Source organism: Gorilla gorilla, chromosome 5 (genome assembly GCF_029281585.2).
Source record: "Gorilla gorilla gorilla isolate KB3781 chromosome 5, NHGRI_mGorGor1-v2.1_pri, whole genome shotgun sequence".
Taxonomy (NCBI): Eukaryota; Metazoa; Chordata; class Mammalia; order Primates; family Hominidae; genus Gorilla; species Gorilla gorilla.
Window position 1 is genome coordinate 184317718 of NC_073229.2, and position 23123 is coordinate 184340840.

The 23123-nt window shown below is 48.5% G+C and overlaps 1 protein-coding gene and 1 pseudogene across 1 annotated transcript in view; both read left to right on the forward strand.

Annotated features, from left to right (window-relative positions):
* IGF2R (insulin like growth factor 2 receptor) overlaps positions 1-22716 on the forward strand; it is a 139217-nt gene extending 116501 nt beyond the window's left edge. The window contains exons 40-48 of the mRNA XM_019029518.4: positions 397-631; positions 1444-1580; positions 4496-4610; positions 5570-5716; positions 6379-6566; positions 12730-12916; positions 18699-18851; positions 19925-19994; positions 20846-22716. Of these exons, the coding sequence (XP_018885063.2) occupies positions 397-631; positions 1444-1580; positions 4496-4610; positions 5570-5716; positions 6379-6566; positions 12730-12916; positions 18699-18851; positions 19925-19994; positions 20846-21256 (1643 nt within the window). The 3' untranslated portion in view covers positions 21257-22716. The remainder of the gene's footprint in view (positions 1-396; positions 632-1443; positions 1581-4495; positions 4611-5569; positions 5717-6378; positions 6567-12729; positions 12917-18698; positions 18852-19924; positions 19995-20845) is intronic.
* Positions 6632-12722, forward strand: LOC101146875 (calcineurin B homologous protein 1-like; annotated as a pseudogene).
* Positions 22717-23123: the final 407 nt, after the last annotated feature.

The following is a 23123-nucleotide window of genomic DNA, read 5'->3' on the forward strand; positions in this document are numbered from 1 at the left end:
TCACATGGGGAGAAACCTTGGACAATACCCAGCTTTCTAGGGCAGAGGTCCCTGCGGCTTTCTGCAGTGCATTGTGCCCCTGGTTTATTGAGACTAGAGAATGGCAATGACTTTTACCGAGTATACTGCTTATAAACATTTTGTTAACAAGGCACGTCCTTCACAGCCCTAGATCCCTTAAACCTTAATTTTATACAACACATATTTTTGTGAGCTTCAAGTTGGGTCAAAGTAGCTGGGGCAGAGTGGCTGGGGCAAAGCTACAAATTAACAACATCTCAGCAAAGCAACTGTTTAAAGTACAGGGCTTTTTCAAAATGGAGTCTCTTTTGTCTTCCCTTTCTGCATAGACACAGTGACAGTCTGATCTCTCTCTCTTTCACCTACACTCCCCAGCAAACAGCTACCGGACGTCCAGCATCATATTTAAGTGTGATGAAGATGAGGACATTGGGAGGCCACAAGTCTTCAGTGAAGTGCGTGGGTGTGATGTGACATTTGAGTGGAAAACAAAAGTTGTCTGCCCTCCAAAGAAGTTGGAGTGCAAATTCGTCCAGAAACACAAAACCTACGACCTGCGGCTGCTCTCCTCTCTCACCGGGTCCTGGTCCCTGGTCCACGACGGAGTCTCGTGAGTGCCTTCCCAGTCCACCCGCGGCGCCACACCCTCAGCATGCGAACTTCAGACTGCTTGACGATGGTTGGCTCTTTGGGGTTCTCAAGATGGGAATACTATGCCCATGTGAGGCTGATGGTGGTTGAGTTGTGACTGTTCCTGGAAGCAGCCCGCAGTGTCAGTCCTGGCACAGAGGGTGATTCTGAGGTCAGAGTGGGGGCAGGAGCTTTGGTGACCGGAAACGGAGCCTCTGGATCTGGAAGAACCTGGGCGGACTGAGTTAGGCTGGGTTTGATTTGCGTTTGTGTGTAGCTCAGGTTGTGGGAGGCATGTGGGTTTTCTCGGGTCTTTGGCAGGAGCTCCTTAGGCTTTGCTGGCTGGGGTCAGCCCATGGTCCTGACCACTCTGCGTGGGGAGCGCCCGCTTGGCCAGGTGCTCCTGCAAGACATCACCGAGGAGCAGGGGCATGGACTCAGAGGGTTTAAGTGGCTCTAAGTGAGGTGGGAAACTTGCCGGGATTCTAGCCACTGCCTCTCCCAGCCCCGGAGCCTTTCTTTCTACTGTACCACGCTGTGTCCAGGGTGGCCGCAGGTGTGGATATTCCACTCCGAGTGTGTCTGGTTGGTGAGCTCCCTTCTTCAGTGAAGACTTCTTTTGCCCTTTTTTTTTTTTTAATTGGAAAAGCTATTTTAGTGTTACATTCAGTGATGGAATGGAGCCCTTAGTTATCAGAACCTTTCTCTGAAAGTAAAGTGAAGAGCCCTCCTGTGTCAGGGCAGAGACGTCACTTGCATGCCTTTTACCTGCCCCTTTGTGTCGTTTTCTAGGTACTATATAAATCTGTGCCAGAAAATATATAAAGGGCCCCTGGGCTGCTCTGAAAGGGCCAGCATTTGCAGAAGGACCACAGCTGGTGACGTCCAGGTCCTGGGACTCGTTCACACACAGAAGCTGGGTGTCATAGGTAAGGCCTGTGGGTCCTGGTCCTTGGTTCAAGGAGCAGCATCTGAACCGGGAAGGTGAGGGTGTTCTCAGGATGGCAAGGAGAGGGAGCATGTGCTTTGGTGGAAACCTCCAGATGTGATTGCCTGTCACTGTCTCACAGGCATTTTGGCTCTCCTGGCACATTAAAATAAGTGCTGCTTTGTATTATGTGAGACTGCAGGTCCTAGTCTGTGTGTTTAGAGGGGTTGGGCTATCTCGGGGAAGTGCGTCTATCCAGGAGGAAGTCTCGGAATGTTCAGTTCTTCTGAAGTTCACGTTCTAGCTGTAGATCAAGTGCCTAAATTGGCATAGACACACGTGTTTGTTTAGGAAAGCCAAACAGTTGCATGAGGACTTAGTACAGGTAGTTCAGAGGTACATCTTTGTAAAATGTCTTAACAATTTTTCACGGGAAATTGATCTTGTAGTTGGTTGGTGAGTGAAAGTTGTTTTCTTTCATTATTTAAAGGAGGAAAATAGAGGTTTCTTAGCTTAAGAGCAATTAGGATTTGTTGGAGGGACCAGTAAAGGAAAATATTCACCTTTGCCTCTTAGGCTGGAGTGGGGTTTCCCGAGTTGTCCTGATTCAGCCACAGGGCTACTTCAGATTAGCTTGAGATGTTGAGATGGAGAAAGAGAATTCTGAGAAAACTACTGCCACCCTTGATAAAAATCACACACAGACTCTGCAGGTTGGTAGGTGGAGGGAGAGCTGCCGTACAGGAAGTGGCGCCCAGACCGCCAGCCTGAGACCCGCCCTCCCTGGGAGGTTCTTACTGCTTTAGAGGTCAGTTATTGCTGCCACTCCCACACTGCCCCAGAAGGGGGAAGGAGGGAAGGTCGTGGAGGGTTGCTTTTTCCTCTGTAATCTTGCAGTATATATGGATATTCGACTAGTCTTTCCCCAACTTCAGCCAACTGAAATGACTAAAACACTTAAGGCTTCCTAAAAGTTTGAGGCAGGAGGAGCAAAAGAGAGTAGTGAACACAGGGAGTGACATGGAACTAGATCATCTGACTTCTTAGCGGTGACCTGCAGGCCACCTCCGTTTGGAGAGCACCATTTTGCAAGTCCGGCCTCGCCTGGCGGGAAGAGCTCATGCTTTCTCCTGGGGCTGGCATTTGGCATCCTGAGCACCTGCTGACCGGAACGAGAAATAATCTGGTGTCTGACACCAAATGAGCTCTTAATCTTTGGCGCCGCCAAGACAGCATCTAAGGACAACCACGGTGCCCCCACTGTCCACTTAGGGAATGGACTCCTGTTGGGGTGGGAGGTAGATTTTTTGTTTTTGGAACCAACATGTCTCAAGCAGCTGTGCTTAATGTATGTTTAATCCCCATCCACTCCATGGGGCAGCGTTGTCATCCGTTTCACAGGCTGGGCCCCTGAGCCGAGGAGGTTGAGCCTCCTGCCCAATCAGTAAGGGCTGTCTACACTATTAAAGTCTTTGCTTGTTTGATCCCATATGCTAGAAGTTTTAAAAATTTTCCGTAAAACAGTGGAATTCTTTTTTCCAAAATTTTACACAGAAGCCCAATATTTAAAACAAATTCAGCTGGAGCAGCTTTGAGTTTGGGGCACGGCTAAGAGCCTAGAGTCCCACCTCCCACCTCACCATCCAGCAGCCCTCAGTACCTCAGCCTGTGTCCTGTGGAAAACACTCGGGAAGTGAGCACTGTGCCCATGTTGCCTCCACCGCGTGCCCCTGCCTGGAAGGATCTGTGTGTGTGTGGTCAGGGTGGAAGGCACCTGCTTCCCCTGGACACCCTGCGCCATGCCCTGGAGACATCATCTGTCCATGCAGCCAGGCTGGGCCCGGACTGTTCCCAGAACAGCCCCCTGGGCAGCCACAAGCAGCCTCTTGGCGGTGGCTTGAGAGTTGGAACCTGGCGGCCATGCTGCCCCAGTGATATCTGCAGCTTAAAGCATGTACTCACTTTTCTCTCAGACCCTGCGGGTTCGAGGGCTCAGGTTTTTCTTTTAACGGGTCACTTTTAAAAGCAGACAGTGCTCGACTGAAAGCTAGAAGACCCTAGAAAACCACAGTTGGTTTCTGTTTCTGGCTTTTCACTTTTTCCATTCCCTGCTCTGTTATTACTGGGAGGCTCACATGAGGGTACGTGTCAGGAAAGCACCTAATATGATAGAGAGAGTTTACACAATTGGAGCAATAATGAAGGCTGCCATTACCCGGGGTCCCACTGTTCACATGAGTTTGTTGGGCACTTTCTATACATGCCTGAAACCTGCCCACTTTGGACAGTGCCCTGTTCTGCAGGTAAGGCCCTCAAGGCTCAGAAGCTCAGCAACCCAGGGCCACAAAGTACGGCAGTAGGAGGGTTTGGGTTTGACCCCAGGTCTTAGGCTGTGACAATTGTGCAATGGGCCAGGTGACCACCCCTGAGTGTGGGAATGCAAGAACAGGTCGATAAACCTTTAGGGAGCCCAAAATTTATTTTCTTCTGGCCTTTAAACCAGATTTTTACTCCTAACATTGAAGCTTTGTTTGTCTGTTTTTTGTTTTTTGTTTTTTGTTTTTGTTTTTGAGATGGAGTTTTGCTCTTGTTGCCCAGGCTGGAGTGCAATGGCGTGATCTCGATCTTGGCTCACTGCAACTTCTGCATCCCGGGTTCAAGCGATTCTCCTGCCTCAGCCTCCTGAGTAGCTGGGATTACAGGCACCTGCCACCGTGCCCGAATAATTTTTGTATTTTTAGTAGAACCGGGGTTTCACCATGTTGGTATGGCTGGTCTCTAACTCCTGACCTCAAGTGATCTGCCCTCTTTGGTCTCCCAAAGTGTTGGAATTGACAGGTGTGAGCCACCGCGCCTGCCTGAGGCTTTTTATAATGCACTAGAAATAATGTCAGTTCAATCATTTGTGTGTTTCAGGTGACAAAGTTGTTGTCACGTACTCCAAAGGTTATCCGTGTGGTGGAAATAAGACCGCATCCTCCGTGATAGAATTGACCTGTACAAAGACGGTGGGCAGACCTGCATTCAAGAGGTCAGGAGACTGGGGGCTCAGAGCGGGACTGTGCAGTGAGCACACTGGAGCGAATTCCTCCTTGGGGTTTTCATGGGCAGGTTTTGGCTGAGTCTTAGGAGCTCAGGGCCAGAGCCGCTGATTGTGCTGTATTGGGCGGGGCTGCTCCAGGCAGGGAAGACCTCCGGATACAGTGCTGAGACACTGTTACAAGACCAGTGCAACTTCTCTGGGCTAGCTTGTCTCTTGAACTAGGTTTAGCACTGGCTGAGCAGTACTTAACTGACCTCTACCTTTGAATGTCATAGTAGAAACAAAGGGGTGTGGATTTGTCCCACCCGAGGTGTTCAAGCAGCCTGGCTGGGACCCTCTAGCAGCTGGGACCTGCATCTGGACCTGGGATGTGCTTGGATTATATTCAAGTTTTCCAGGCCACATTGCATCTGGTGCCAGGGAGAGCTTGGCCAACAGAGGGTGCATGTGAGCTGCTGTTTGTGAACAGAACTGATTCCTTCCAGACGCTGAGTTTGGAAAAGGGGTGACTCAGAAATTGCCAAAGGATTTATGAATGTATGAGTCTGAGAAGCTTAAACAAAAATCTAAAAATCTAGGAGCAAATTTTCCAGGTTTTAAATGTTGCATGGTTTACAAATTTTAAAAAATTTATATTGAATGCTTGCCTGCTTTGTCACATTACTGATGTGTGCACCACAGTCATCTTCCCTGTCCATTGTGGTGATGAAAAGAAGTGAGTAAAATAACCACCCTCGCTCCGAGCTGCCGTCAGGGTTGAGTCGGGAAGTTCTGCCTAGGCCTGCGCAGCCCGGGGAGTGGGGGCCTCGGGACCCAACCGAAGTCTCGCAGCACCTTGACTGAAAGCCAGTGAGCTGCTTCAAGGGCTCCACAGTGTTCATTGTTTTGCAGTCTTCCCTCGTGTCTGGCTGGGGAGGTGACTGTAGCCTGTGCTTCCCTCCTCCTAGGTTTGATATCGACAGCTGCACTTACTACTTCAGCTGGGACTCCCGGGCTGCCTGCGCCGTGAAGCCTCAGGAGGTGCAGATGGTGAATGGGACCATCACCAACCCTATAAATGGCAAGAGCTTCAGCCTCGGAGATATTTATTTTAAGTAAGTAAAACGTTTTCCTTCTGAGCTGTGAAATGTGTTCAAAATTAAACCAGCAATGCCGCTCTTTCCCTATCGGGGAGCACTGCAGGATAAATAGGCCTGTGTTTTAGTTACTGTTGCTGGAGTCATCGTCATCTTTTGCTTAAACTGAGGAAAAGCATTACTCAATCATTAAGTTTTAACACCAAAGATGGTGAATTCTCATGAGTGTAAAAATAAATCCCCCCTCCTTCTCCCTCACTTCATGATAATCTCAGGGGTTGAAGCCGAAGGCTTCTGACATGTTTGAGCAGGAATCTTCTGGGCTTACCAGTGTTTAGAAAATAAGTTTCTCAGCAGTGTTACTGGGGCTGCTCTTGGGGGTGGTGGCCGAGGTGCACAGACAGGGCGAGGGCCGTGTGGTGCTGGATACGGCACCTGAGGAAGGTGGATTAGCACTCAGAGGGCAGAACTGGTTGGGGAGAAAGCCTCTTGAGAGGGAAACTGGTGTCCTCAGAATCTCTGTGGGGTCACAGACGTGCTGCCCTAGCGTGTCCGTGCTTCCTTTCCCTAGGAAAGGAAGCATCCTGGGGCCCTGCAGTGATTCTGAGGACTGAGGGTTTATGTCATGAATGCCTTCTTGAAGGACTTCCATGTCACTGTGATCTTTTCTGTCTCTTCAGGCTGTTCAGAGCCTCTGGGGACATGAGGACCAATGGGGACAACTACCTGTATGAGATCCAACTTTCCTCCATCACGAGCTCCAGAAACCCGGCGTGCTCTGGAGCCAACATATGCCAGGTGAAGCCCAACGATCAGCACTTCAGTCGGAAAGTCGGCACCTCTGACAAGACCAAGTACTACCTTCAAGGTAATCCGTGGCTTCCCACAAAGTTCCACATTTAACTTCCTCCAAGGAAGGGGATTAAAATTTTCAACTAACTCCCTTCAGTTGAAATCTCGGACCACTTTTAAAACAAAAACCATGGTCTAATTCTTTACTTTGTTATGAATTTCTTGACAGTGGATTGAGCGATACGTGTCAGACCTAAGCATTTCACTGTAGGCAAATTGTGTCTTAGTTATCAAGTAAATGTACAAAAAAACTAAAACCTGGTCTGATCCAGTGGTTCTGAGGTTGGGTGGAGGCTGAGCTGTGCACAGTCAGAATTGCCTTTGATTTGGTTTTAACCATGACACTTCCTTATTTTGGAATGCCAAATAATATTAGAGAAGGGTAAGAGATTTTATATTTGTAAGAAGGATGAAAGGAAACTGGCCTAAATGTTAGGATGTAGGTTAAAATCAACCAGGACGCACATAGGGCAGAGTCCAGGGTGTGAAGGAAGGTTTTAAACTGGCACTAATAAGGGTGTTGCCCTTTGTTCCCTCACATAATCCTGAAAGGCTGCTTTTGTTTTGAACAGCTAGTCTTAACTATATACCTTTCATAATTTGATTTTTGAACCTTGTGTGGATGTAATAACTCTTTAAAAAAAAAATGAAGTGTGTTTAAAGAAAACCCCAGCCTGCTCTGATGTCAAAGAGCTGCCGATCATGTCCTCTGGGAGGGGAGAGTAGTGATAGCTGAGAAGGAGCAGGTGCTCTGTGCCCTGGTGCTGAGCACATTGCCGAGAAGGAGCAGGTGCTCCATGCCCTGGTGCTGAGCTCATCGCCGAGAAGGAGCAGGTGCTCCGTGCCCTGGTGCTGAGCGCATCGCCAAGAAGGAGCGGGTGCTCTGTGCCCTGGTGCTGAGCGCATCGCCGAGAAGGAGCGGGTGCTCTGTGCCCTGGTGCTGAGCACATGGCCGAGAAGGAGCAGGTGCTCCATGCCCTGGTGCTGAGCACATCGCCGAGAAGGAGCAGGTGCTCCATGCCCTGGTGCTGAGCTCATTGCCGAGAAGGAGCAGGTGCTCCGTGCCCTGTTGCTGAGTGCATCTCCACGATGGCAGCACCTGATGGAGGGAAGCTGGGTCAGCATCGCTGCTCCTGGTCACAGATTGTAGACAGCGCCCTGGTGCATCTGCTCATAGCACCTGTGGCCCCTGAATAGAACTGGGAAAGTGAATGTTCTGCTTTCTGGGTGAGTTGATGATGGGAAAGTTGATCAGCCTCTTTCACTTGCATAACTCCACAGCATGGAGCTAGCACTCTGTGTTTCTCTGTTCTCTGCCTTCCTCACACTTCGGTGAATCCTTCAGTCATTCAGAATCGGATGTTGCATGTCACAGGTTGTGCCTTCTTTTGCTGTCCTCTTTCCCAGTTCTTGGTAAATCTTGATTAAAGGAAGGAAGGAAGGATTGTTTCAAAAGCCTTCAGGGGCCCTGTCATGCAGAGAAGGAAAGTCTAGGCTCTCTCTGACACAGCTTGAAGATGTCTGAGAGGCTCCCATGTACCAGGGCAGCCTTGCAAGCTGCTGCTCCTACACATGCCTCAGCCATCAGGTTATTCACTAGTTCCCAAAGTCACCCTGTAACCTGGTGGGTTTACACATGCTGCTTTTGGTGCTGGAATGCCTCGGCCCACCTTCCTCATCCTTCCAAACCTACCTCTAGTGCCCCTCCTGGGAAGGCCCACCTTCTCATAGCAGGGTGACACCGCTGGTGTGTCTGCAGGATTCCAAACCTACCTCCAGTGCCCCTCCTGGGAAGGCCCACCTTCTCATAGCAGGGTGACACCGCTGGTGTGTCTGCAGGATTCCAAACCTACCTCCAGTGCCCCTCCTGGGAAGGCCCACCTTCTCATAGCAGGGTGACACCGCTGGTGTGTCTGCAGGATTCCAAACCTACCTCCAGTGCCCCTCCTGGGAAGGCCCACCTTCTCATAGCAGGGTGACACCGCTGGTGTGTCTGCAGGATTCCAAACCTACCTCCAGTGCCCCTCCTGGGAAGGCCCACCTTCTCATAGCAGGTGACTGCTGGTGTGTCTGCAGGAGTCTTCACGCTCCATCGTGCAGCACTGGCCACTTGTCTGGTTACACATAAGACCTCCACATTCACAAGTGGTATGTCTAGCAGACCTTTGAGGATCCCCAGCTTTCAGAGTGCTTGTGCATGCGCATTTAGTCATTCTTGGTAAATAAAATCCCTTTCAGACCTTTTCACTTTCTTCATTCACCAGCCCCAGGAAGTAGCTTTAGTTTTAAGACATCTTGTCATCTTTCATGAAGAAATGAAGTTTCTATCTCTTCCTGAGGCTTGCCATTCCTTCGGGAGGGCAGAGCTGTCTCTCATCAGGACGTGGAGCTGCTGGGCGGTTTGCTTCCCCACATCAGCCCTGTGGAACAGTCCATTCAGCAGCCCCTGCTTCAGCTACTCCCAAGCGAGAATGCGGGGCCCTCCCGGAGCGGAGCCGCACCGCCTGTCTCTGGGCCCCATCTGTGTGTGGACATGTCCGTCTCCTACCCTGCACTCTCGCCTCTGCATTCCTGGCACCCAGCAGCACCAGCCACAAAGATTTTCAGCCAGTGACAAAGGTTGGGAGCAGCAGAGTTCATGCAAGGAGTCCACACAAGGGTTCCTCACTTCTGACAGCAACAGCACACTGAAGGGGTTCCCAAGCCAACTTCAGATTTACCCTTTCACCATAACTCACAGAGCTCCCTGGAAGCAGTTACGCTCATAGTTATGATTTACTGCAGCAAAAAGATACAGGTTAAAATCAACCAAGATGCACACAGGGCAGAGTCCAGGAGGGAATCGAATATGCAGAGTTCCCACCAGCTCTCCCGTGGAATCAGATGTGTTGTGTTCCCAGCACCCACGTGTGGCAGTGCACATGGAGTATCACCAGCCGGAGGTGCTTCCCCGAGCCTTGATGTCCAGAGTTTTTCCCGGGGCTCTGACATGGGCAGGATTGGTCCGTTGATCACTCAGGTACTGCATGGCCAGCCCCTGCTCCGTATCCTGTCATTAGCCAAGGAGCAAGGCCAGCCCTCTTTTTAGGCAAGGTTAAATTCTTGCCTTCCCTCCTGTTGCTGTTGCTTCTGTTCCTGGAGGAGCTCCTGGCACAGTGATGGGGTCTCAGGCCTCCACCTTACTGCACGATGAAGAGCTTGAGGAGATCAAGAAGGAGACTGGCTTTTCCCACAGTCAAATCACACGCCTGTACAGCCGGTTCAGCAACCTGGACAAAGGAGAGAACAGGACGATTTCCAGGGGATTCCAGAACTTGCCATCAACCCAGTGGGGGACTGGATCATCAATGCCTTCCTTCCAGAGGGAGAGGACCAGGTAAACTTCCGTGGATTCCTGCAAACTCTGGCTCATTTCCGAACCATTGAGGATAATGAAAAGAGCAAAGATGTGAATGGACCTGAACCACTCAACAGCCGAAGCAACAAACTGCAGTTTGCTTTTCGACTATATGATTTGGATAAAGATAACAAGATCTCTCGTGATGAGCTGTTAAGATTGCTGTGCATGATGGTCCAAGTAAATATCTCAGATAAGCAGCTGGGCAGTATCGCAGACAGGACCATTCAGGAGGCTGATCAGCATGGGGACAGTGCCATATCTTTATCACAGAGTTTGCTAAGGTTTTGGAGAAGGTGGATGTAGAACAGAAAATGAGCATCCGATTTCTTCACTAAAGGACAGACAGCAAACTATTCCTTGCAGTCTAGTATTTAAGAACTGGAACTTGACAGTCCTCCTGTCCACCAGCCCTACCTCCACCCCATCATTCCCCTTCTCCCAAAGTACTACTGCTGTTGCATAACAACCCCAAATATTTTCTGTCAACACAAACCTGCTTTTGGTCTATAAACAGGGTGTTACAGAATGGTACACCCAGTCTATTTCTTCTCAGTATCCATTCGCCAGTTCTTCATTTATAAATATCGTCTTCCTCTGTTCTGCTGCTGAATGCCACACATCCATCCAGTCTGAGAAAGTAAGATAGGGAATCCTGCCGAGGAACAAGCCAGCAAAGCTCTTTCACTGGATGTAGACTGCACCTGCTGCCTTCCCTCTGGCGAGTCTGCCAGCATGCTTCTCCATCCTTTTTATATGTCCTTTGCTTCCCACTTCTGTGTACATTCAACATACTGTTCACCTAGTCATGCAGTCTTTCTGCTTTTTGTGAAGCCTCAGAATCTTCTCTGTTCTGCTTGGCACCCCAAGCTATGCCTGGTATTGTATTTCTGACTTGGCTCGATAGTTCGGTGGTCTGGCAGTTTTTATCTACCTTCATTATTAAAAGGCCCTCTGGAGCTGGGCGCGGTGGCTCACGCCTGTAATCCCAGCACTGTGGGAGGCCGAGGCGGGCAGATCACGAGGTCAGGAGATCGAGACCATCCTGGCTAACACGGTGAAACCCCGTCTTTACTAAAAATACAAAAAATTAGCCGGGCATGGTGGCGGGTGCCTGTAGTCCCAGCTACTCGGGAGGCTGAGGCAGGAGAATGGCGTGAACCTGGGAGGCAGAGCTTGCAGTGAGCCAAGATGGTGCCATTACACTCCAGCCTGGGCGACAGAGCGAGACTCCATCTCAAAAAAAAAAAAAAAAAAAAAAGGCCCTCTGGGATGTTGCCTCTCCAGGAGCTTTTTGGTAACCAACACTTCTCTCGGGAGTATGAGATCATCCTCTGCACTCTTCTCTGTCATCAAAGGGCTGCTGGGTGGAGATATTCTTGAAAGGTGGCCTTGGTGAGAGGTGTGGAGTCAAGTCTTTTAGGTTGCTTGCCCACGTCACTCTACCTCTGGCCTCTGATTCTCAACTTTGTACCTATGGGGCGTCTCTTGTTAGTGCAGTGTTGACTATTCAAAAAGTAGCAATATGCCTGCAGATTGCTTAGTCTTGGGACACGGTTACCACCAGAACGGCTGCTCAGACAATATGCTTGGGGACTTTCTCATGGCTTTTTGAACAAGGAGGCTGCGCACCCTGTGAAGCCTCCTGCATTCACACCTCTGCTGCATGGTTTATGCCTCAGTGTTATGTGCACTGGAATGCTTTTCACTATACGTTTCCAAGTTAGAAAGATTAGTGTTATGGAAGTGCCTAATGTATCCTAGTCCAAAATATTTAAAGATTGTTCTCTGTGTCTTGAAGTTTTGCACAAAATTCTTTATGAATTTTACACTTGGCAAATGTTAATGCTAGAAGCCATAGTCCGCTCCTAATACAAGTCCAAAGCGTTGACTGTTGTATCATTAGCTCCCTGGTTACACTGGTTTCCCAGCTCCTTGTGTAGACCACTGCTAATCCCTTAGAAACAAGAGGTCTGGCACTAGTAGCACAACCTAAGGTGGCATTCCAAGTCTTTAAGCAAATCACAGCAACTTTTCTGCCAAAGTCAGCTTAGTTTAGACTTCAGTGAATCAGGCTGTTGCCATCCTAATGTATGTCTCTGTGAGTCTGTTCATTCACATATGTGCCGTTGGCTGACTTTCTTGACTCGCTGCTTGCTTGCTTGTTTCCTTGCTTTGGAAAGCTATTGAAGATGTGTACATAATTCTTTAGGAAGGGGATTGCTAAAAAATACACTGCAAAGCGATGGAAAACAGTGGAGAACAGGGGAGTAGCCAGGCTGGATGGCTCAAATATAAATGAATGAGGAATTCTTTATGAAGTGTCAGTTGGACTTTGTGATTGAGTGATGTAATACAGGAATTATATAGAAAGGGAAGAATATCTGATACTGATCTATTAGATACTTCAGAGGCTCCTTGATTTGCATATTTAAAGTTCCTAAAATTGTAGCTTTTCCCTTCTTTTGGCTGTACAGCATACTGTTTTAATCCACGGTTGTGCCTTATTGTTCCATTAAAATTGTGTCTTCAGTCCATCAATAAATACTCGTGGTTAAAACAAAACAAAAATTCTTTACTGCATGCTGACTAAGGGCAGGGCTCTATCCATGTGCATCGAGTGGCCTCGTAAGCTGTGAACAGAGTGCACGTGGGACATGGGAGGAAGTCTCTTCTGCCTGATTTTAAGTCTTTGCAAACCTTTTAGACCGTAAGGAGCTAAGCTCAGTCTGCTCGTGAAAAATGATGGTGACATGCCATGTGTGCCCTTCCCGTTTGACAGACGGCGATCTCGATGTCGTGTTTGCCTCTTCCTCTAAGTGCGGAAAGGATAAGACCAAGTCTGTTTCTTCCACCATCTTCTTCCACTGTGACCCTCTGGTGGAGGACGGGATCCCCGAGTTCAGTCACGAGACTGCCGACTGCCAGTACCTCTTCTCTTGGTACACCTCAGCCGTGTGTCCTCTGGGGTGAGTATGACATCCGGAAGCTTAGCACTTATACCCCACATCTTCCCTTAAGAATAAGTGTATGTGTGTTTTTTCCCCAATGTTTTCTTGTGAAATATTCAGAACATGCACCAAAAAATAGAGAAAATGATAGAAGCGGACCCCACATAGTCAGTGCCCCGCTCCGCTGCTTGTCAGCATCCTGCCACTGATTTTTGGTCCATGGCTGCGTCACCTCCCACCACCCCCAGTAGCAGTGCCGTTGTTTCCTTTGTGTGTACCATGCCCCGAATAGGGTCCAGTCAGGGCACCCCAGCTCTGTCCCTCTACCCCGTTCCCATTACTGCCTCCCTCTCCTTAGCTCCTGGGAGGCAAGTACTGGTGGTGCCTCCTCTCTGTAATCCTGGAACATCTTTTGTGTCCTAATACAAATGATTGTTTGGTAAAGTTTCACTTTGATTTGAGTGCCGTATTTTTACGTTTGTTTGAATGAATGAAAAGCTTACTCTCCAGATTTTGAGAATCAGCATGAGAACAGAGGGAGCAGTTTCTGCTCTGAAGGAAGGTGGCACCTCCATTGGTTGTCTTTTGTCCCACAGCCGTTTTATACTTTGCCACGAATAACATGTTGTCAGTTGCTTTCCTCTTGGATTTATTTTCTTCTAATGTCACCCCCACCCACCATTGTATTTATTTTTATTTTTATTTTTTATTTTTTTGGGATGGACTCTTGCTCTGTCACTCAGGCTGGAGTGCAGTGGTGCGGTCTTGGCTCGTTGCAACCTCTGCCTCCTGGTTCAGACGATTCTCCTGCCTCAGCCTCCCAAGTAGCTGGGATTGCAGGCATGCGTCATTATGCCCTGCTAATTTTTGTATTTTTAGTAGAGATGGGGTTTCACCATGTTGACCAGGCTGGTCTTGAACTCCTGACCTCAGATAATCTGCCTGCCTCGGCCTCCCAAAGTGCTGGCATTACAAGCGTGAGCTGCCATGCCCGGCCTGGCCCACCGTTTTACATAAGCTTTTCATTCTCTGTCCTGAGACTTTAAGATTGGGGGAACATGAATTCTTGCCATGTAATTGTTTCCTTCATGTCCTGAAAAAGGGACCGTAGAGTCAGCAGACGCCAGTGGTAGGGGTCATGGGGGAATGAAGATCACACATTTTACATCTTAAATCAGCACTCCCCCTGCCCACCCTTAACAGTGGACATGAGCTCAGCAAAAACCAGCTTTGTCCTGTGCTGTTCAGGCCTGTGTACTTAGGGATCCTCAGCTGCACAGTCAGGGAAAGAGGCTTTTGGTTGAAATTTCACTTGTGGTATTTTCAGCTTTTGAATGTTTATGGTGTTCCGGTGATGTCATTACAAAATGAAAGGATTGAAACTGGAAGTTCTTCCTGAAAGAAGCAAAATGTGAATTTTTATAAAAGATAAAACCCAGAAGTGAACTTTCCCTGCATTCTCTGTCATGGAGAGGCTACAGCTGCCATGAGATGAATCCTGCCTCCTGACATGGCAGCTGGTCTTCTGTGTGGGTTTGAGGGACCAGCCCAGGCTAGGATCCAGTCCGTGTTGAATGTTTAGAGTTCGACTTCTGTGAGTAGGAAAAGCACCGTTTATAGGGCTTTGGTGTTTGACTCTAAAACCAGAGAGGAAGATTCTCCAGGAAACCTCGGTTTCATGATGTTCAGAACATCGGGATTGGGAGCTGTTTAAATCCCTTAACACACTGACAAGGTAATAAGGACTTTAAAAAAAAGAAACAGAAGTTGAAACCAAGAGCAAAAACTCAGATGGTGGATTTTGAGGGATGCAGTACCACCTGGGGGTGACGTGGAATAGTGCCTGAGATTTTTTTTTCCCCAAATGTTATCAGTGTTGTACATTGTAAAATCATGTAAATATGGCCAGACGCGGTGGCTCACGCTTGTAATCCCAACATTTTGGGAGGCTAAGGTGGGCGGATCACTTGAGGTCAGGAGTTCTAGACCAGCCTGGGCAACATGGTGAAACCCCGTCTCTACTAAAAATACAAAAATTAGCCAGGCGTGGTGGTGCACACCTGTAATCGCAGCTACTCAGGAGGCTGAGGCAGGAGAATTGCTTGAACCTGGGAGGTGGAGGTTGCAGTGAGCCGAGATGGCGTCACTGTGCTGCAGCCTGGGTGACAGAGCGAGACTAGATCTCAGGAAAAAAAAATCATGTAACTATAACAAACAGGTAGCAATGTTCACCCTAATAGATTACCATTTTTAGTTCTTTTAGCTATTTCTTCTGGAATTTACCTCAATATTTTAAATTAACATCCTATGTCTCATCTGTTGACTTCCTGCAATAGTAGATGAAGATAGAGCTGTCTTACACCTTCCTCCTACTTTACAAAAATGGTTCTTTCACAATATTTGATTAAAGTCAAAAAACTTACACAAAGCTAAAAGACAGGCATCTACAGATGGAAGGGGCAGGCTATGTGCCCAGCACAGTTATTGATGACAAGACCCACCCACTTATGAAATACCAGGAGAGCAGATACAAAGAAAAGACTGTAAAAGCTTTAGGGGAAGCTAATTTGTTGTATTAGAAAATAATTCAAGAAAGGTTAAAATACTTTAAATCCTCACTTTATATGATCGATAGGTTCTTGGAAACTGCAGCTTTATGTGAAACGATGTATAATGAAACCGGTTTTTTTTCTCAACTTTATTTTATGTTGTGTTATGTTATGTTATGTTATTTTTTTGAGACAGAGTCTCGCTCTCGCCCAGGCTGGAGTGCAGTGGCGCGATCTTGGCTCACTGCAAGCTCTGCCTCCCAGGTTCACGCCATTCTCCTGCCTCAGCCTCCCAAGTAACTGGGACTACAGGGGCCCGCTACCATGCCCGGCTAATTTTTTTGTATTTTTAGTAAAGACGGGGTTTCACCGTGTTAGCCAGGTTGATCTCGATCTCCTGATCTTGTGATCCGCCTGCCTCAGCCTCCCAAAGTGCTGGGATTACAGGCGTGAGCCACCGTGCCCAGCCTCATCAACTTTATAATGAGACAGTTTTGAAGGAAATGATGTCATTCGAGGACCTCCTATAGTCGCTTCACGGAAGGTTGCAGTTTGAAGGAAACTGTCAGCGACCCTATGAGGACACACTGTACTGGACAACGGTGGTGTCTAAGCTGAGAGGGGTGGCAGAGTTCCCAGCTTTTAAAATTTCTTACAGTGATAGCATCATATGAAAGTAAAACCATTTTCTTGAAAGAAATGAAGGAAGGAAGAAAAGGTAGAGTTCCTAATTGTTTGGAAGACATACTGTTAGACTTCCTGTCTTAGTATGCGTGCCAGTATTTTAAGAATAACCACTAAAATAATATAAATATAGTATGTAACTTCCAAAACAGCGGAGAAGAAAAGGAGAAGTAAAAATACTTAAATCCCCAAAGAAGACAAGGAGAAAAATAAAACAAAAATCAGACAAGTAGAAATTTCAGCCCAGTATGGTAGAAATAAATCTAAATATATCTATAATCATAAGTATAGCTTGACTAAACTTGTCAGCTAAAAAACAAGTTGTCAAACTGGATTTCAAAAACAACTCTGTTTACAGGGAACATGCCTAAAACAAGGATACAGAAAAGACCGAAGTCAAAGGAGAAGAAAAGATATACCAGAAAATAATCTGAAAGAAAGCTGCAGTAGTTATGTTAATATAAAATAGGATATTAAAGAAAAATATTAGGGATAAAGAATAAAGAGGGTCATTATAATTTTAAAAGGGCTAATTTCCTAGGAAGATACAAGAATCCTAAACTTCCATCTACCTAATAAAAAAGCCTTGATATGTAAAGCAGAAATTGACAAAACCACACACAGGAAACAAGCTTAGTGATTGCTGGGTTGAGTAGACAAAGAGTAAAGCTTTTTTTGGAAGATTGAGACAGCACAGTGAAAAGCAAGATTTAATAGACATGCGCAGAACACTGTTCCCTGCGTTGGGAGAACACTGTTTGCCCAAGCTTACATCAAACACTTAGAAAACTTTAGCAAAAATTAACCACAAAGCAGGCAAGTCAGCAATTTTCTTTTTTTTTTTTTTTTTTTTTTTTTGGAGACAGAGACTTGCTCTTCTGCCCAGGCTGGAGTGCAGTGGTGCGATCTTGGCTCACTGCAACCTCTGCTTCCCAGATTCAAGTGATTCTCATGCCTCAGCCTCCTGAGTAGCTGGGATTATGGGCGTGTGCCACTACCTCCTGGCTAATTTTTGTATTTTTAGTAGAGATGGGGTTTCACCATGTTGGCCAGGCTGGTCTCAAACTACTGACCTCAGGTGATCCACCTGCCTCAGCCTCCCAGAGTGCTGGGATTACAGGCATGAGCCACTGTGCTCGGCCTAAGTCAGCAGATTTCTGACTGATGCAATTAACTACATACATGATGCAATTAAGTTAGGAACCAAGAACAAACAACTGAAAAATAGAAATACGTTTGAAGACTAAAACTCACTTCTGAATAATCCATGGTCGAAAGAAGAAATCAAAGGTAGAAAGTAAAATACGCTTAGAACGGAGTGATGATGTGTCTCTTGGATGCATTTCGAGTGGTCCTGAGTGGCTGGAGCTGCTTCTGGGTGAGTGGGTTTCTGGCTTGGAGGGAGAGGTCTGCATAGCTCTCAGACCTGTCTGTGGAGTGTGGTGGTGCTTCTTTCTGAGCAGAGGTCGACCCTTGCAGGCCCACCTAGAACTCGACGCCAGGCTGTCCCTGTGGTTTCTTGTCTTGCTGATGTTTTAGATTGTTTGGCTTAAGCTGAACTTTGAGAGTGGCAGCCCTTGCGGCTGGGCTGCGGGTTGGCCTGTTGCCCTCAACCTCAATTCTTTGAGCAGCCGGCATCTTCAGCAGCACAAGATGAGCCCCGCTGGGGTTGCCTCATCTCCAGCAGCACAGGAGGAATTTCTGTTTATGTGATCCTGTTCCTGTGTGTGTGGCCCCAAATGACAGAGGGCCAGAGAGATTAGAAGTGTCAAGTCGTTACACTCTTGAGTGTCATGTTGCTCCCTAAGCGCAAAGGGAAGTCTCCGTGGTTGTTTCTCATTTTCTATTATTGTCCCAACTCTGCTTGAGTGTTCCATGTCATGGAAACGCACTGCTTTTTCCCACAAGTGTGCATGCGGGTCTTGGGTGGGAATGGTGAACTCCGCTGGTGAGGCAGCTGGTGTGCTCGAGAGCCTTCTCCTGGGATGGAGCAGGCTTGGAGAGAGGAGACCCGTCGGGGGCTGTGCTGGGCTGTGCTGTTCCCTGGGCCCCACCCTGGTCTGTGGCCGCCCCTGGGCCCCGTCCTGGCCTGTTTCTAAGGCCCCCTGGGCCCCTTTCGTGTGGAGATGGTGTCTCACGGTGGGCTGCGCTCACTGCTTCCGGAAGAAATTCTGAGAGGAGAGAGCTCTGACCCTGGAGAGAAGAGTGGTGCTTCGGGACAGCCTCTGCCCCAGCCTAGTCCTGCCGTGGATTGGGCCACCTAGAGGGGGCCGCGTCCCTCCTGCCCGTCTCCTCTGTGTTTGGGTGAATGATAGTTCATGGAGCTGGAAGCAGTGCCTTCTTGTTTCCTTTCTGACAACCCTGCCACAAACTCATCATCAGGAACTTTTTGCAACCCTTTTCCATGTGGAGTGGACCTTGTGGCCTTGTTTTCTGGGCAGGAGTAAGAATCACATGGTGTTGGGACAGTCAGAGCTGCTCTTGCCTTGGAGACTGAGGTCTCAGGTTGTGGCTGTGGCAGCAGGACCACCCTGTGACACGGCTCCTTTTCTGTGACGTCCTTGCAGGGTGGGCTTTGACAGCGAGAATCCTGGGGACGACGGGCAGATGCACAAGGGGCTGTCAGAGCGGAGCCAGGCAGTCGGCGCGGTGCTCAGCCTGCTGCTGGTGGCGCTCACCTGCTGCCTGCTGGCCCTGTTGCTCTACAAGAAGGAGAGGAGGTAAGTGGGTGGCAGGGCGAGGTGGGGCGGGTGGATGCATGCCTCCCACAGCTAATCTTGGGGTCAGTTTTGTGGGGTTTTACTTATTTGTTTTTAAGCCCTACAACAGCAAAGGCTCGAGGTTCTTAGTTCAAAACTCTCTGGAAGCAGTCCCCAGCGTTGTGGTTTTTAAATGCCTGCATTTCTGTCTGACCAAGGCCGAGGCCCTCGCACATCACCCATGCCTGCGGCTTCTAGGACCGTGGTCCTTTGTGTCCAAAGATGAGTAGAACATTAAACGGCACCTTTCATGGGTGCCTTTTCCCACGGAGCAGCTGACCCCTCTGCCCTCCTCACATCATAAATGCAGGAGTTTATTAAGCGCCTCCTATGTACCAGGTATGATGCCATCCTTTTGCCCCACTTTGCTGGGTGAAAGGACTCTCCATGTGACAGTCAAGCAGATTTTCACGTCAGGCGTCAGTGTTAGTGGCTCTGACCTGGGGGCAGGAGCTGGCCAGCTCAGGCGTTCCCTGCTGCCACTGTCATTTGCCAGCTGAGCCACAGGCCAATGAGAGAGGTGGTCAGAAAGTACCGACCGTGGAGGCTGCAGTGAGCCAAGATCTCACCACTGCACTCTAGCCTGGGCAACAGAGTGAGACTGTCCAAAAAAAAAAAAAAAAAAAAGTACCGATTGTGGCCCTCTACACCCAAAATGCAGAATGGGGCAGAAGAAGGTCTGGGCCGGGAAGGGCATGTGATGTCCGTCTCTGTGAGCCACCATCGGGCAGGCTTAGTGGCGACAGACCGGTGTGGTCCTGTTAGTCATATGTGAAAAAGTCCTTGCCCAAATGTTAAGTTGCTCTAGAGGGCCCTCTGCTGTTGGATTCCAAAGCCCATGTTCTTTCCACTCAATCACAACAAATACATTAGGGTATAACCTGTCACGGCTACTCATTTGTCATTCAGAATGTGGGAGAAATGCAGCCGCCACCAGCCCCCTGGTGGTGCAGATGGGGGCGGGGCTGGCGGGGGTGGGGCTCCTGCCCATGCCCTCTCTACCCTGGAGTAATTATCGTCTCCTTTTTTTATAGGGAAACAGTGATAAGTAAGCTGACCACTTGCTGTAGGAGAAGTTCCAACGTGTCCTACAAATACTCAAAGGTAATTTTCTGTGGCGAGTCTCTTGAGGGCCTGCCTCCCCGGCCCCCCGTGCTGCGCTGTCCGTGTCGTTCTCATCAGGGGTGCCAAGGAAAGCAGTCACAGGCTGACTGGAATCCAGAAAGGAAAGCAACACCCGTTGCCTCAGCCGCTTACCCCAGCACATTTTTTTGTTATTTTTTTCCCTCAAGTTTCTCTCGTGGTTACAACTGATTTCCTTGAAGTATTTAATAATTAGGTTGTTTCCACTGTTTTTGGCTGTTCTTTAAAAAAAAAACAACACACACAGTAGTGAAGATAGTTGTGCATGTAGCATTTGGATGATTTCTTTCAGATAAATTTCCAGAAAAGAGGCATTATCTGGATCAAAGGACACAATGTTTGTGGTCTCGATGGGTAATGATGAATTGCTCTCTAAAACTAGGCTTTTGACTCGAGTCCCTCCTTTGACATTCCTCCCCTGCCATGCAGTGGGCACCTTTCAGTCTATGAGTAGCCCGGAAGAGCCCCTTCTCCCCCAGCGCAGCTGGGGAATCACTGGTCTGCTTTTCGGGTCCAGGCCATCCCGAACGCCTTCTGCTTGGTCCCACCCTTGGCTGTGAGACTCCTGCCAAATGACCCCACTGCTACCCTCCCAAACCCTCCTGCCTTGGTGCGGTCTCATTAGGAACAGGAAGGTGTTGCCAGCCCTCGTCTTCCTTTCCCTGGGAACTGGAGATGCAGTGACTGTGAGGACAGTGGGCCAGTTCTTCCCCAGCTCGTGCCAGCAGAGAGCATCCCTGATGTGGTGGATGGTGGAGCAGAATGGGGTCTCTGAGGGGGCTCACGTGGTCTCTGCTGTTGATCCCTGGCAGGTGAATAAGGAAGAAGAGACAGATGAGAACGAAACAGAGTGGCTGATGGAAGAGATCCAGCTGCCTCCTCCACGGCAGGGAAAGGAAGGGCAGGAGAACGGCCATATCACCACCAAGTCAGTGAAAGCCCTCAGCTCCCTGCATGGGGATGACCAGGACAGTGAGGATGAGGTTCTGACCATCCCAGAGGTGAAAGTTCACTCGGGCAGGGGAGCTGGGGCAGAGAGCTCCCACCCGGTGAGAAACGCACAGAGCAATGCCTTTCAGGAGCGTGAGGACGATAGGGTGGGGCTGGTCAGGGGTGAGAAGGCGAGGAAAGGGAAGTCCAGCTCTGCACAGCAGAAGACAGTGAGCTCCACCAAGCTGGTGTCCTTCCATGACGACAGCGACGAGGACCTCTTACACATCTGACTCCGCAGTGCCTGCAAGGGAGCACGGAGCCACGGGACAGCCAAGCACCTCCAACCAAATAAGACTTCCACTCGATGATGCTTCTATAATTTTGCCTTTAACAGAAACTTTCAAAAGGGAAGAGTTTTTGTGATGGGGGAGAGGGTGAAGGAGGTCAGGCCCCACTCCTTCCTGATTGTTTACAGTCATTGGAATAAGGCATGGCTCAGATCGGCCACAGGGCGGTACCTTGTGCCCAGGGTTTTGCCCCAAGTCCTCATTTAAAAGCATAAGGCCGGACGCATCTCAAAACAGAGGGCTGCATTCGAAGAAACCCTTGCTGCTTTAGGCCCGATAGGGTATTTGACCCCGATATATTTTAGCATTTTAATTCTCTCCCCCTATTTATTGACTTTGACAATTACTCAGGTTTGAGAAAAAGGAAAAAAAAAAACAGCCACAGTTTCTTCCTGCCGGCAGGGGTGTGATGCACCAGTTTGTCCATCTTGAGATGGTGAGGCTGTCAGTGTATGGGGCAGTTTCCGGTGGGATTTTGAACTGGTCATTAATGTGTCCCCTGAGTTGGAGCTCATTCCGTCTCTTTTCTCTTTTGCTTTCTGTTTCTTAAGGGCACACACGTGCGTGCACGCACACACACACATATGTGCACAGGGTCCCCGAGTGCCTAGGTTTTGGAGAGTTTGCCTGTTCTATGCCTTTAGTCAGGAATGGCTGCACCTTTTTGCATGACATCTTCAAGCCTGGGCGTACAGAGCACATTTGTCAGTATTTTTGCCGGCTGGTGAATTCAAACAACCTGCCCAAAGATTGATTTGTGTGTTTGTGTGTGTGTGTGTGTGTGTGTGTGTGAGTGGAGTTGAGGTGTCAGAGAAAATGAATTTTTTCCAGATTTGGGGTATAGGTCTCATCTCTTCAGGTTCTCATGATACCACCTTTACTGTGCTTATTTTTTTAAGAAAAAAGTGTTGATCAACCATTCGACCTATAAGAAGCCTTAATTTGCACAGTGTGTGACTTACAGAAACTGCATGAAAAATCATGGGCCAGAGCCTCGGCCCTAGCATTGCACTTGGCCTCATGCTGGAGGGAGGCTGGGCGGGTACAGCGTGGAGGAGGAGGGAGGCCAGGCGGGCATGGCGTGGAGGAGGAGGGAGGCCGGGCGGTCACAGCATGGAGGAGGAGGGAGGCGCTGCTGGTGTTCTTATTCTGGCAGCAGCGCCTTTCCTGCCATGTTTAGTGAATGACTTTTCTCGCATTGTAGAATTGTATATAGACTCTGGTGTTCTATTGCTGAGAAGCAAACCGCCCTGCAGCATCCCTCGGCCTGTACCGGTTTGGCTGGCTTGTTTGATTTCAACATGAGTGTATTTTTTAAAATTGATTTTTCTCTTCATTTTTTTTCAATCAACTTTACTGTAATATAAAGTATTCAACAATTTCAATAAAAGATAAATTATTAATTGGGTGTTACCATTTTTTCCTTGATAGTGAGACGTTCCCGAGCGAGTTACCCATCTGCCTGCCTGTCTTTTCTTTCTGTTAAGTGACTGAATTTGAGTTTTAACTCTGGTGTTCTCGTTGACCCTTTATGAGGCAGCACTTTCATTTTTCTCCGGAGTCTCCTGGTCGTAGGTGTTAACTTTGGGTCCAGTCTGCCTTCCCTTGGCTCTTTCTAGATCTGATTTCTTTACCTTCTCCAGGCCAACCTCGGGGTGTGGTCCTGTTCATCAAAACAATGAACATGGAGTTTAGAGTCCAGCGAGACAATGAAGCTTTTTTTTTGTGCAACCTAATCTAACATGGAGATGTTTTCTCTTGAGTAAACTCACTGAGTTTTCCATCTTAAATTACTCAGCAGTGACTGAGA